Source organism: Cololabis saira, chromosome 1 (assembly GCF_033807715.1).
Source record: "Cololabis saira isolate AMF1-May2022 chromosome 1, fColSai1.1, whole genome shotgun sequence".
NCBI lineage: Eukaryota > Metazoa > Chordata > Actinopteri > Beloniformes > Belonidae > Cololabis > Cololabis saira.
Genome location: NC_084587.1, coordinates 30340274 through 30355548, shown reverse-complemented (window position 1 = coordinate 30355548; position 15275 = coordinate 30340274). Strand labels below are relative to the sequence as shown.

The 15275-nt window shown below is 41.5% G+C and overlaps 2 protein-coding genes across 6 annotated transcripts in view; both read left to right on the top strand.

Moving 5' to 3' along the window:
- Positions 1-6967, top strand: part of mgat3b (beta-1,4-mannosyl-glycoprotein 4-beta-N-acetylglucosaminyltransferase b) — a 75565-nt gene extending 68598 nt beyond the window's left edge. For all 5 annotated transcript variants that reach the window (XM_061720582.1, XM_061720586.1, XM_061720569.1 and 2 more), the window contains 3 exons: positions 995-1632; positions 3365-3647; positions 3773-6967. In XM_061720582.1, coding sequence (XP_061576566.1) covers positions 995-1632; positions 3365-3647; positions 3773-4261 — 1410 coding nt within the window. In that variant the 3' untranslated portion in view covers positions 4262-6967. The remainder of the gene's footprint in view (positions 1-994; positions 1633-3364; positions 3648-3772) is intronic.
- LOC133442628 (parvalbumin-7-like) overlaps positions 1-15275 on the top strand; it is a 470342-nt gene that overhangs the window by 106370 nt on the left and 348697 nt on the right. The window lies entirely within an intron of this gene.

Genomic DNA, 15275 nt, shown 5'->3' with positions numbered 1-15275 from the left:
ACTTCAAAGGTTACTAGACTTTAAAGTTTATGCCACCTACCCTTTCATTATGCCCATGTGTGTTCGGCTAATGTCAGTTGTAATGAAAAGGTTTGTTTTGATGCATTTGAATTACTCTAAAACACTCATGCACAGATGCAGGGTGTTTACCTTTGGACCCGCTGTTAACATTGGTGCTCGGTGATCCAATCAACATGCCCAGGATGCATTGGAGGGACGCAATAATGACTCGGTTCTGATCACTCAAACCACATTCAGAAATGGACTGGGCCACATGTGGCCACATTCTTTTAGCAGTGAAAAAATAAGGCGTCCCGAGCTGCACTGAAGAACTTGCCACTTGTCATTGGATCACTCAGGATGGATGTTAATGCCAGGTCTAAATAAGTACCGTATTTTCTGGACTATAAGCCGCTACTTTTTTCCTAGGTTTTGAACCATGCGGCTTATACAAAGGTGCGGCTATTCTGTGGATTTTTCTTCCACCGCTAGGGGGAGTGCTAACCGGAATTAGAATAAAAACTAAGACAAAATAAATGCAAAGAAGAATACGCTACTTCTTCTTTAACAGATAGAAGTAGGTAGAAGCAGATTTCAAATAGATAAGTAAATAGCGGTTATTTTCTCTTGGTTCTGTCCAGTTTTAATCAGCAATGTTGCTGCCGTGTTAAAAGACACTCTTAGGAAAGGATCTATTTCGGTACAAACATGTACATCATTTACACTTCAGAATCCTTCTGTACATGTAGTAAATATCTAATCTAACAACAGAAATATCTGCGGCTTGCATATCTTTTTTTTTTAAATAAAAGTGGGTGCAGCTTATATACAGGTGCGGCTTGTATATCTTTTTTTAATTGTTTTTTTTTAAAAATTGAGCGGGTGCGGCTTATATACATATATATACTATATATATATACATATTATATACTGGCTTATAGTCCAGAAAATACGGTAATTAAAATAATAATTATTTTTACATTTCTTTTTCCAGGAGATTGAAGACCGACATGCCAAACCTTTAGGACCGCACCTCCCAGAAGCACATTTAGGGGAAGAACACAGAGTGATATTCCTCAACAATCATCTGCCAGACCCCTTAGAGTCCATGGGGGACCTTCACACGCGCGTTCACCAGCTTCAAGATGACAAAACATCTTACTTTGTCCGTACCAAAGCTGGAGCTCTTTGCTTTAAGCAGGGAACGGAGGTGGCGACCCCAAAGGAGTACACTACAAAACTAGGGGAGGGTGGAGCTAATGGAGCAGGGGAGGGTGGCCGAGCTGGAGCTGCCGCTCAGCGGAAACCTCTGCAGTTCCAGCAGCACCCTTCCATGGCTCCAAAGATAAAGGCGCGAGCCAGGGGCAATGGGAAGCGGCTGGTGAAGTGTGTGTGTCGGCCAGGATGGCATGGACCTTACTGTGGGGTTCCCACTATGGTTTACCACTCCAATCTACCAACCAAGGAGCGGCTGACGCCAAGAGAGACCCCACGGAGGGTGATCAACGCCATCAACATCAACCATGAGTTTGATCTGCTGCACGTACGCTTTCGCGAACTCGCGCAAGCTGTAGATCTGTTCCTCGTATGTGAATCAAACTTTACAGCCTATGGAGAGAGACGACCTCTGAGGTATGACACAATCTTTGGTTATTCTTTGTGTATTTTATGCGTTTCATTCACGCAGATTTGGAGATCATACAAGCTATGCCTTTTGAGCTTAAGTTTGAGCTATTTCCTGGCTATTGTAGTTTACTTTTTGATGCAGCATTGTACCTCTGTAAATTGTAAAAATGTGATGCTGAATTTAAAGAAAAACTAAACAGAATGGTAAATAGTGTGGAGCAGTCACAAGAGGTTTGTACTTACTAACAGGGGAGCAAAGCGTGTGTGTGTGTGTGTGTGTGTGTGTGTGTGTGTGTGTGTGTGTGTGTGTGTGTGTGTGTGTGTGTGTGTGTGTGTGTGTGTGTGTGTGTGTGTGTGTGTGTGTGTGTGTGTTTTTTTACTGCTTCACACTTGCTGGGGACCCAATAAAGTATTCTGTCAATAAAAGACCATCTAAGAGCTAATATTTAGTATCATAACCACAGACTGTGACCTCTAGATTTGCCGATGTTGACTTGCCTTATTTGAACGCACTAAACTACGATTTTCAGTTCAGTTAACCCATTCAAACCAAGGGCATCCTTTTAAGGAAGCAGTTTAAAACGTAAGCATTTTTAGGACATCTTGAAACCATTTTGAAATAATTTAATTATGGAAAAAAATGTACAGAATTGTCAGTGTACATTAAAAGCTTAATTTCACAACATCTAAAGAAACTAAATACTGAGAGTTATATACACTGCTGTTGCAATAAGTAGTTACTGTATTTATGGCCTACAGTCTTAGTTTACAGCCACACTTCATGCTTTTTGAGAATCAGTGTGCTGAATAACATTTACAGAAAGGTTCCTTTGGCAGCAACATGAAACAGCTTGAGAGCAATTTTACAGCAGATTATGGCGGGCAACATGATTGACTCTGCGTGTAGCCTTGAAGGAAGAGATTGGTGTGTTCAATCATAGGATATGACACAGCATGAAAGCAGCTACATTCAGTGAACAGTGATCTTGTCTGATGCAAATCAGTAGGTTAATTGAGTTGCTCTTCCACATAGTTTGGTTTACGTGATGCAGGATTTCTGTGCTGAAAGGTTCCATTTGTCAAACAAGTTCCTCTCTTACCTGTTTTGTATATCTTCTGAAACTTTATTCATTCTTATTTAGATGCATGTTTCTTTGTCTTTTTCTAACGGCCCCAGGTAGCACTGTTCACTTCTGTAACAGCTGGTACCCCCCTGAAACTTGTTGGGCTGTGTAATCCATTTCCATGATCAAGTATCTGTCAGTTAGCTAGTCTGGAGTTTTCTTACAACTGAGGGTAACTCTGTTTATTGTCTTTTACATCAAGAGCTGTTTATGGATTCCTTATTTCCAACAAAGGGCATGACAGTTGTCTTAAACAGCAGTAAAAGTCAGACGTTGCCTCCGAGCCTGGTGATTTAGCAGTCATTGAGCTGAACTTGAACCCCTTTGTATACAGAGGTAAAAAGATTAGTCACCTGTCCAACGGCTAAAGCATGACTGAAATTCACTCATGCAAAAGCACAATTATCACAGTCACACCAGCAAATATGCAACAGAATGACTGAAAAGAAAAGAAACAAGGTGTTCAGTGTCACAGTCAAAGTGCAGACTTCAACCCAGTTGAAATGCCGTGGCAGAGCTGTGAGAAAGCTGTGCAAGTCTGATAAGATTTCCCATCGGATAGCGGTGAGCTATAATTAATTCATTCTTTTTTTCTGTATCTTTAATCTCTCCAGTTTCCTGCGGCTCCTTCTTAATGGTACGTACAACTACATACGGCACAAGATCCTCTACGTGTTCCTCGACCATTTCCCAGACGGTGGTCGCCAGGACGGCTGGATTGCAGATGACTATTTGCGCACCTTCCTGACACACAATGGGCTATCCAGGGTGGTGGGAGCGAGATCAGACGATGTCTTTGTCATCAACGACGCTGATGAAATCCCAGCACGTGAAGGCCTCCTTTTTCTTAAGTTGTTTGACGGCTGGACGGAACCTTTTGCCATCCACATGAGAAAGGTAGCCACAATGTCCACAGGAGGATTCTTATTCCCTGATAAAGATTTAGAATTGAAGTCATGCAGGATGTTAGCTCTTTGTCATGTCTGTAATGCTGTTTTGTTCTCCTGTATCTCTTTGTCCAGTCTTTGTATGGCTTTTTCTGGAAGCAGTTCGGGTCTCTAGAGGTGGTGTCAGGCTGCACACTGGGGATGCTACGGGACGTCTACGATGGCGACGGCATCAAACTGCGCCGTCGCGAATATTACACCATGCCCGGTTTCCGCAAGTACGAGAACGACACCGGCCACATCCTGGTGCAGTGGTCCGTGGGAAGCCCCTTCCACTTTGCTGGGTGGCATTGCTCCTGGTGCTTCTCACCCGAGGGGATCTACTTCAAGCTGGTGTCAGCCCAGAATGGAGATTTCCCCCGTTGGGGGGACTACGAGGACAAACGTGACCTCAACTACATCCGCAATCTGATCCGGACAGGGGGCTGGTTTGATGGCTCCCTGCAGGAATATCCCCCCGTGGACCCCAAAGAGCATATGTATGCCCCTAAGTACATGCTGGAAAACTATGATAGGTACCGCTACCTCCTTGAAAACCCTTACAACAGTGTCCATAATGAGTGAGTACTCGGAAGATCAGCTGTGGAAAAAAATATGTGAAATAACTTGTAAGGCCCAAGAGAGGCCTCAGCACTGAGCTTTGGGGGTGGAAAAGTACTGATGTGAATGACAAGTCTTGTTGGAGTTCAATGGATCTCCTCCAGGCAACACTGATGATGTAGGGATTTGAAACCTCTGAAAAAATCATTATTACGGGGTCAAAAAAGGGAACACTGAATCACATTGACCATGGATTTACAGAAAGAGCATCGAGAGGATACAACCACTGGATAGACAAAATCATTGTTCTCATTCATCTCCTTTCTTTTGTGCGGGGAGAGGCCAAGCTGTCTCTCTCATAACAGCCCAACCTGTTTATCTTTACTTTCCTCTCCTCGCAGTTGGACAAACCTGTTCTCTGAGAGAAAGGGCCAGCTTTTAAGAAAACCCAGGGGTATTTGTGCAGGCGTGTAAAACCTGCGGTGAACACAAAGTCGGAAGTGGACCGGCCGTTGTTTCTGTCTGCATTTGCCGAAGTTTACAAACTGGTTCATGTTCCTGCTTCTTCTGTGTTCAGCTTCATTCTACACCTTCAGATGTCTTCCTGTCATAATTTTGTGACCTCTTTTCAGATCAGAACCAAACTCAAGCTCAGACATGACATTATTTTGGGGTTTCAGGATGAGAAAACACAAAGCTAAATGATACCCTGCGCGGAGTACGCAGCGCCAAATTAAAAGGAAGGACTCAGTGGGAAGGTTTCTGCTCATACAAGTACTCCCATTCATCTACGTGCACCTTAGACTTGTCTGTGTGTTTGTAAATAGTGCGTGTTGTCTGTCTTCGTGTCGTACGGTTTTGATTTATGAAGGGAGGACGAGTTCATTCGAGGAAATGGAGAGACATTCCAGTATGGGGAAGGCGGGAATGATATTAAGATCTGAAAACAGTGGAAGAGAAAAAGAAGGATTAAGAAGGAATAAGCGCAGCGGCGTAAAGGAAGGAAAATTGAGAATTACATGAGTGAGTGTGCAGAGTGTGCATGTATATTTTTCCCGGCGTTTACGCTCAGATCAGATTACTTTGGGCCCTCGTCCATTATAGCTTGTGCTGTCAGGAGAAAGTCGAGAGCACTTCGGTGGAAGATCAGCCTTTACTTTCCCTCTCTGTATGTCCACCAAGTGAGACAACTTTGTTTCGTGGAAATTAACATATGTGATGAAAGGGTGAGAGAGATAAGTGGGTGGATTCACATCAGTCAAGTGTTTGCAGTTTTCAGACGAAACCAACCCTCGTCTGAAAACTGTTAGCTCCATTAAATATTCCGCTTTATACTCAGCTGCCAATCGCAGAATGTCGACTCTTCCAAGGTTTTCCTTTCTTTTGTTCTTTGTCTCTTTGTCTGTCTCTTTTTTTAAATTTTCGTTAATCCCCATTAACAAGCGATTTATTTCACTCCTCCATTTGCTTATCTTTCAGCCCTGTCTTAAATAATGTCTCTAATTTCTTCTCACTCATACATTTGCACTCTTATTCTCTCACTATTTCAGAAAGACAGGGAATCACCATTAACACGCCCCAAAATAACTAACATCTGACCATTGAGGCGTGAGCGCTTGTGAGCGCTCGTGTCCTTCTCCCTGCCGTAAAACACCTGTCCTCATGGCTAGACGCCCAATTCCCTACCCCGAATCGTTTTGTACAAATTAGTGATGTGGATTATTTGGCGTACTTTTGTCCACGAGTGTGTGTGATGTGGGTTGAGGCCAGGGGGGTGGGCTGGTCTCAACCCAACCCTGGTCAATGGCAGAGCAGCAGGGAAAGATATTCTGGGAATAAACAAATACAGATCAAGAAACAGTTAATACGTTGTTCTTTTTTTCCATTTCATTGCAGATTGAATATGTGCATCTACATCTTTAGTGCCTGTTCTGAGCTAAGCAGACACCTTTTTTCTTAGCTTTGAGTAAAATGCTATTTTAAGGTTAAGAGCAACTCTAAGAGATATGCTAAAAGGTTGATGAGGCTGGAATTGGATCAAAGATAAAAGTTTGATTCTTGAGAAACAAGGCATTTCTTCTTAGAAGAGAATTCTCAAATTGCTTCATTTAAAAAAAAAAAAAAAATGTTTTTAATACCCATTTGTGTAAGATGTCCTTGAATCAGAAGTTGAACTCCAGCCTCCCTGTTTCACTTCTGGTCGTGTCATCTGAAACACGAAACTGTCGACATGCTGGGTCTTCATAGCCGTAAGCTCGCGGTGGGAAAATAAGATTAGCCAGCAGGCGACTGACAGTTGTTTCTGATCTGTGCTGCTCCTGCGATGGCAGCACGGTATGTGGCGGCAGCTGTTAAGGGGTTTGGTGTTGGTGTTTATGGTCAAAGAAGCGTCTTAATTCAGAGGGGCTGCAGAGATATTAGCTGTAAATAGGATTTGCAAGGAGGGGTGCTGGTGGTGGGGTAGTGAGGGTTGGGGTTGGACAGCTGGAGCTTACGTCGACTCTTTCTGGAGTACACCCTGCAGGCCGCTGATCTATCACAGAAGGCACATTTATTGCTGATTTAATGAATAGAGTTCATCTGCTTCTCCTGCAATATACCATTTGTATTCTGTTAGCATCAATTCACATAAAGCCGCCCAAAGTATCTCATTTGATTGTTAGTAAAGAAATAAAACTTGTCTCCTTCCATACGACATCAGGGTCTTAAAGTGCAGCCGTATCCGGACTCACTCTGGATTTATATGCTACTGTTTGCAAAGAAGAGCAGTGAGTTCATATTTTTTAGTGAAATTCCAACTCATAAATGTAACAACTATTGTGTCCCAATTGGGACTGGTGCTAGCATTTGTCTTTAACCTGCCAAGAGGCGTTAGATTCACATCAAGTCCCCACTAAGCCTTCTGTAATGAGACTGCACATCTGCTGAACAGCACACGTGTTTGCATGTGTGTGTGTGTGTGTGTGTGTGTGTGTGTGTGTGTGTGTGTGTGTGTGTGTGTGTGTGTGTGTGTGTGTGTGTGTGTGTGTGTGTGTGTGTGTGTGTGTGTGCACGCGCGCAGCAGGCGCAGTGACTCATGCCAAATAAGGGTGTTACTGAAAGACAAGCCTGGGTTCCTTCACTTGACCTGTTGCCCTGTTATCGCCATGGAAACAATCCCCTTGATGAGTTCCTGAGATCCTTAACAGTCTGACGTCATCCACTGAGATTGCAGACCACGAGTCTAAAATGTGAGCGACTCAAGAGAAATTATAGAAAACTTTTGTACTTGGGTTTGGGTAAATATGCAAAACGTCTTAAGCTCAGACATTTAGTAAATGTCACGGCTCTGCAGAGCTGCTAAAGGTGGCAGGCGCGTACCTTCCTTCCAGTCTCTGTTTTGTTTTTTTTATTTAATTTATGACAGTGTGAATGAGCAGGAGTGGTTGCCAGGAAACACGTCTTTGTAGCAAAATCCAAGACTAACGCATTGGGTAAAGCATTATTTTGTAAAAACGGGAAAAAAACAAGACGAACTCTAGTATTATTTTTCCATAACAAAGCCATAAACAAAGTAAAGGAAACAACACATTGTCCTTGTAAAAGAACATTATAAACCAGGTTATGATGTTGCCCTGCGGAGAGGCTGATCTCCAAACTTGAGGGGCCTGTTTTGCTCAAGGACACTTCAGCAGATTGCAGCCATCAGCAGATGTTAACATTTCTCAGACCTTTACGTGAGTGGACAGTCTAATTGCATTTCTTGCCCACTGCTGTCATATTTGCTTATGTTCAGATTTAAAATCAGTAAAGTAATGAGCAAAGTTAAGGTGGGGGTTGAATGTGAATAAAACATTCACGCATCTCTCAAATACTGGTCAAATTTAGGCGAGCATGACTCAGCATCTTCACAAACTTTATCCCCGCTAAAACAGGCAGCCACTCAGAAGCTTTCCAGTAACAAGCAAGCAAGTAAGTAACAAGCAAGTAACAATTTTTCTATCTGGAACCTCCATCCCTCAACATTTAAATGCTATGTGAACATACTGTAGAATCGCCACCCAGCTGTGTAAAGGTAGATTAAAAAACGAATACGCCATTAGTTGCAACCCGTAAACATTGCAGTAGTCACTTTAAGAGAATTGACATCAACTAGAGCTCCAAGGAAAATGTTGGACATGATTGTAAAAATTAATAAATAGTAATTTGTCAGTAGTAATCTCTTGTTTCTTCAGGGTTTCCCTTCAAGGCTTTCCCTCCCATTATTTTACTACAACAATCTTGGTAAGAACAGAAGCGTAAAACCACAACATACATGTGTTGTGATTATTTCATCGCATTTTCAATCGTTCTGTGAAATATTTAACCAAAGCCGCAAGCTTTAATTTTAATCTCTTTCAGTTCACAAACACTTTATCTACAGTGAACGTTGTTGCTTATGTCTTTTAACTCGAACAAAAGCAGGAAATTAAGTGCAAAATGCAAAAAATAAAACATAAGCAAATTTTGCAGCAAGCAAAAGTGAGGATGCGTTGGTAGGGCACAGTTTTGTGCTTACTTTGCATGCTTACATTTATTATTATTAGCAGCGTTAAATAATTATTTGAATGAAAGTTGTCTAAAGTGATTCTGCAACAACCAGAGAAGTTGTCTGTGCAGGTCTTTGTGCAGGCTGTCTGCTTTAGAGGACCTCTGTGCATCAAACCGCACTTAAGATTAAGGTAACTCTTGGATAGAAATGTTAAAATGTATGAGTGGTTTGAGGTGAATGAGGCTTTTTGTAATATTTTAGCACTTGTTTTAATTGCCTTAATACACAAAATATGAATTCCTTAAAGCGCAGAACATCCTGAAACATAAGCCTAAATGGATCAGCCCGCAAGCCTCGCCCCCACCTCTCCACCACACGTTTGTATGTTTGTCATGTTCAGCGTGTGTGTGTGTGTGTGTGTGTGTGTGTGTGTGTCCTGTACAGATGTCCTAGAGGACTATGTTGCTCTACCACCACCATTACTCCCCATCTGTTGTTGTGCTCACAGAATAGCTAACTGGCTCCCTGTCTGCAGGGTTTACACGATTTCACGGCTCTGAACCCCCACCAGCCGTGCGGTTTTCACCAATTGATCTTTTCCAAGAAATATTGGCAGCCAGCAGGCCGGAAATCAAAGAGGGACGGGGGTCTGCCTTACTGGAGTCCTTTTTTTGACTTTGTTGCTCCGCTCATTTTGTTTTCCCCTTTTCCCTTTGAGCGGTTCTAACATGAGAAGTGCGAAGATGACTGTGAAGTACATTTTATCAATATGAGCCCGAACCTTGACGCTTTAGAATGCAAATGAAGTTTCTTGGAACACAGGGACTAGCCACAGACTTGCATGTAAACATGTTGTTACTGTGTTCATGACAGCCGCAGGAAACAGTCACAGCCAACAAAGTGAGCGGTCCATTTGCTCTGGCAGCTCGTTGCAATAATGTGTCAGCACTGAAAGTATTAATTCTTAAAACATCCATCCAGACCAGCCAATGTCTCTGAAGTGCGTATGTGGTCCTTCAGCACTGATTTTGTTGCACTGCACCTATTTCTACTTTATGCCAATGGGGTTAAAGAGTCACCGCAGCGATTATTAAAGCAGGTTGGGTCTGCACATATTGGGATGGATCCACTGCTGTTCGCCACTCCAGCACAGGAATAGTTGAATCTAATCAAGTAGTGTTGGAATGTTAAGGGTGGCTGGATCCTGAATCCTCGAAAACTGACTAATAGGGCACATTTTTCAGTGTAGTGGGAAACCCTCAGAAGTAAATAAGCACATTCTGGTGAAGTGAGCCTTCAAAGCATCAAAAAGCCCGGCTTCCTCTGAAGGAAACCTCCCCTTCGTTTACAGTTTTGCTAATAAGCAAATCAGTTGACCGTTCACCAGCTCTGTTGAGAAAACGGTTGTAAAATGTTCATCGGAACCTCGAGTTTAAAGAAGTTGGGTATTACTGGAATTTGTTTGAGGGATGTGTGGGGATTTTGCAGAAGAGGCGGTTGTGTGTGAATGCACATGCTCATTAGTCAGAACACTTGTGAATGTGTTCCAGGACAGATTGTTGGCTTTGGTTTTAGGTGATAAGCAAATGTGGTACTGGAGTCCATATGTTGTGACACGGCAGATCAGAAATATGAAAGTCAGAGTCGCACACCAGAGACAGATGGGCGCATTGACGCAGACATGTGCAAAACGGCGGGCAAGCAGACCGGCCAACACCTGGCTGCAGAGCCGATACCATGGGAAACTGGAGGGGAGGGACGAGCGTCTGACGATTGCTGCTCAGATAAGCAAGAGACGCAAACACCTTAAACACTAAGATTTAAATAAAGTGTAGTGTTACAGTTGGGAGTTTTTTATGAATCCAGTTAGTCCTGTTTACAGCGAAGCGATGACATGATTAGACGGAGACAAGCAGAAACCTCTCCTTGAAAATCGGGTCGGTTAATTAGTGGGCCCTACGGCCCAACATTAGCTCCCCTCCAGTAATATTTGAGAGATTTTTTTCTTTGCTTGTTTGAATTTGGTCCAAATGTACGACGGAGTATTAGGGCCAAACTAAGACAAAAAAATTGGAAATTACGAGAATAAAGTCATAATATAATGAGAATAAAGTCGTAAAATTACGAGAATAAAGTCGTAATGTTGCGAGAATAAAGTCGTAATAGAATAAAGTCGTAATATTATGAGAGTAAAGTCGTAATATTACGAGAATAAAGTTGTAATATTACGAGAATAAAGTCGTAAAATTACGAGAATAAAGTCGTAACATTACGAGAATAAAGTCGTAATGTTGCAAGAATAAAGTCGTAATATTATGAGAATATAATTTATGAGAACTCTAACAGGAAGAGCTTCTTCTCCCTGTGTTAAAATGAGGAATATTGAGCATCTTGTGAAGTTATATGTATATATTTATAATATATTACGACTTTATTCTCGTAATATTATGACTTTATTCTCGTAATATTATGACTTTATTCTCGTAATTTTACGACTTTATTCTCGTAATATTATGACTTTATTCTCGTAATTTTACGACCTTATTCTCATTACATTATGACTTTATTCTCGTAATTTCCTTTTTTTGTTTTTTTGTTTGGCCCTAATACTCCGTCGTACATATGACTTAGTTTGCTGCTCTGAAGCTGACTGTAGACTGTGTGTGGGAACCTGAATGTAGGCAAGACGGAGATCTGATTCAGTTTAATGTAATATTTCAGATCACTACTACCCAGTTAGTTCAGGCTGCAGATTAACACCAACAACAGCAGGGCGTAACGTTCGCTTGTCTCCATTCCTTCATGTGTCTAGAGTTGATCTACTTCTTTTTGTGTTTTTTTGTGCAATCTACTTTGAAACCTGAACCTCTCTGGATTTCTCTGTACCTTGCTGTCCCTGTTGCAGCCTGACCCGACTTGAGAAGAGGAAGCTATGAGTGGAGAGGGTGCTAGTAAAAAGGCAAATGACGGTAGCGAGGACAGTTAGGGGGAAAGTATGAGAGGGAGCCTCCAGAGGGGGTTTGAATTCCCTGCAATCAGAAACATAAGCAGAGATGGAAAAAGGGAGGGAATGTTCTTTTTCCGCATTTGTAATCTCTACATTTTATTTTTCTTTTGGTTTGCACTTATGCTTTAAAGTGAAGTCAATCAATGTGTTTTTCCTCCTGGGTTTTTGTGTTAAAGGTTTTAATGTCGTTTTGGGTTGTAATCTGAGAAATACAGAGGGAGAGGTGATGAGTGTCTCTGTTTTTCTATTTAACTTTGTTTTTATACACTTAAGTTTTGTAACTTCATCCACTTGGCAGCTTTATTTTTAATGTCTTTTTAAGGCGATGCGTGTGTATGTGAAGGAATGTGTAAGTTCATAAGCACTGTCTCAGCCTACTGCTCGAGTAGACTTCCACTCCACCTCACAGATGTTTTACCTCCTTTGGCGTCGTTCAGGGGCCTTCAAAAGAAATGGCACCCATCTTGTTTGCTTTATGGGAACTTTTTGTTGTTTTGATGCTGTAACTTTTCTTTCCTCATGATTTTGACAGCATCATATAACCACTTGATTTTTTTTTTTTTAATACGTGTTTTATTATTGTCTTGGAGGGGTTTACATTCAGATGCACTCACAGAAGGACAGCACACACACACACACACACACACACACACACACACACACACACACACACACACACACACACACACACACACAGTAAAGCCTATGTTAAAGTTGTTTTGAGGGTTTTTTTCTTTACTGTGGTCCAATCGCCGCCCTGTCCTCTGCTGGTCTCACAGCCACACTACTGTAGTTCTCTGTTTGCGCCCAACTGCTATGTGATTGCCATGAAGGCTTCATTGTTTGACCAAAAAGCATTTTTGTCACCGCTCAGCCAATGAGAAGCGGTCTGGGCGTGACTCTGCAGAACAACCCAGGATACAGTTTCCATGATTTTTTTTTTTTACTTTTCTTTTTTGTGGGCGCTCTGTTTTCCCTCCAACTAGATAAAGATATGAACTTTTTGTTTTTTCGTTTTGCATGATGAAAAACAATGCTTCTGCCTGCAAAGCTATGATTTGCACCTTATTGGGGGGGGATGTGATTTTGTTTTTAAGTTTTTTTCCCTTATGCTAATCTTGATTGAAGATATAACTGTTAGTGAGCACATGCAAGGCATTGCCTCCATCTTAAACAGGGTTATGATTTTTATTGAATTTATTTTTCTGTAATGGCCGTTGATGCTATGTTTTATCACAATGAATTCAGCGTCTGGTGTTTTGATGTAGCACAGCATCATGAAGCAGCACCAGAAACAACCTGTGGACTGGATACTATCGGAAAAAAAAAAAAAAATGTGCAGTGAAGGATGAAAATTTTCTGACTGGCTAATTGTGGCTCCTGAATAAATATATTGGCTGCACATTCCCTTGTACACACAATTATTGGTCTGTTTTCACACAACAACCAGCGGAAGGCGCTCCGCACCCACCCCCTTCCCCGTATACCACACAACAATTTCCTTCACCCTCCATCCATCTTGTCCTTGAAAACTGACAAAGGAGGCTGAGAGAAAGCACAGTGAAACATCAACGGCACCGCCATGGCAGATGACTGGCACGCGCCGCGGCACCACGCCGCCGCCACCCGGCCTCCTGTCCTCGGGGCAGAGTGTCGTCTGCGGCCAATTAACCGGCAGGGCCACATGCCAAGTCTAATCCTCTCCACCCTCCCACCGGTTTGCCAGAATTAGCTTTGTACTCTACACAGACTTTGTTGTGGTGAAGGGGAAAAAAACCAACAAAAAACGATTAACAAAGTAAGAGGGAGGGTTTGGTTGTGTTCATACTGGATACAATTCTGGTGAAATTGTGGTAGTTGCAACACAATGTCTTTTTTCTATCTTTGGTTTTCCTCCTGTAGGACCTAAATGAGAGCCGATTACATCCCCGCCTGTGTGCAAAACCACTTGCTCTTTCACTAGAATATAAACGTTCAAAACGCTGTCAAGAACAACAAAAACAAGGAAATTACTTTTATTTCTAACCATATATCTGTGATGGTGTACAATAATTATCCTCTGCCTTGATTTGTCCACATGCACTGATAATGATTGTAGAGTAGCATAGTAGGGTTTTTTTTTTTTTTTTTTTTTTAATATACATATATATATATAAATATATATAATTGTTGGTCCACCCTTTTTTTTTTGACTGCGGGAAAGTGTATGTTTTCATGTGAGAGAAGTGTGTATGTACTTAATGCAAACAAGGAGATTGTGTGTGCTATTTATTGTTTGATTTCCAAAATACACATCAGCCTGAGGCCATCTTTGTGCCAGTGTGTTCAGGTGTTCCCTTGCCTCTGTATCCACTCATCTAAACGGAAAGGAAAGGAAAAGAGCAGGAAGAGGAGGAGACAGAGGACCTTTTCCCTCAAGAGTGGAAAACACAAACGAGAGATGATACTTTTGGAAAAAAAAAGAATATTTTTCTCCTCTGTGGGGGTCACAAACAAGAGTGTAAATTTCTAAGTTAATTGAAAACGAATAAAAACTCATTTGTTCTCCATATGAATGGATGTATGTTAACCATCAACAAGAAGTAATGAGTTCTATGACAAAGAAATATAATAAATTAATTTTAAAATTTGTTCTTTTCTATGTATCTGTGTCTGACTTTTAGGCTCCTGTGTGTGTGTGTGTGTGTGTGTGTGTGTGTGTGTGTGTGTGTGTGTGTGTGTGTGTGTGGATGTTTCTTACTTCCTAGAGTGGTGATTTCTATCTTCCATCACTCGTCTCACTAGAGGGCAGCACTGTAAAACCCTTCGCTGCATCTCATTAGGATGCGCCACAGTTCAAACTTTAGGATTATTTCAGTTTAAAGCAGGCCGAGACTGATGATACACAAAGAAGTATTTTATTTGACTAAATTATCTGCATAACTAAATTACAAATTAAAAGTAAACACGTATTACTGAGGATGCTGATGGCTGTTTAATTCAATGTTTCTAAATTAATTGTGTCAAATAAACTTCAGCTCCAGCTGGATCAAGTTTTAAAACAACTTCTCATTATGATGAAATTTGTTGATTGGCTCTTTTCTGGGTGTTCTCTCATATGGGAATACACTGATCCATTACCAGGAAGTTTTAGCTACTTTGATAAAGTAATACATCTGTTTAAAAATATGCAAAATATGATAAAAAAAAAAAAAACTTTTAAGACTGAGTTTTACAGTATCCAACCCTGAAAACCATGAACCCCAACTGGGGAGTTAAGGTGTGGTTTTATGGGATATCAGGGGAAATTCCTGTTTCACTATTTCTCTGCCTGTAATGGCGCCGTTGAGTCTGTGCTGATTGCATGACCAAATAAATTGCCTTCATTTCTTTCTTTCTTTTTTTTATGTAAAACCACAAGCATGTACAATGATGTTTGTGTGTGTGATATCTAGACTAACATCTCATTCTCAAGAAATTACCCAGGTGCCCTAGATAAACGTTCTTGAAATTATGCAAATGTCATCATCTGAGTTTGGGTT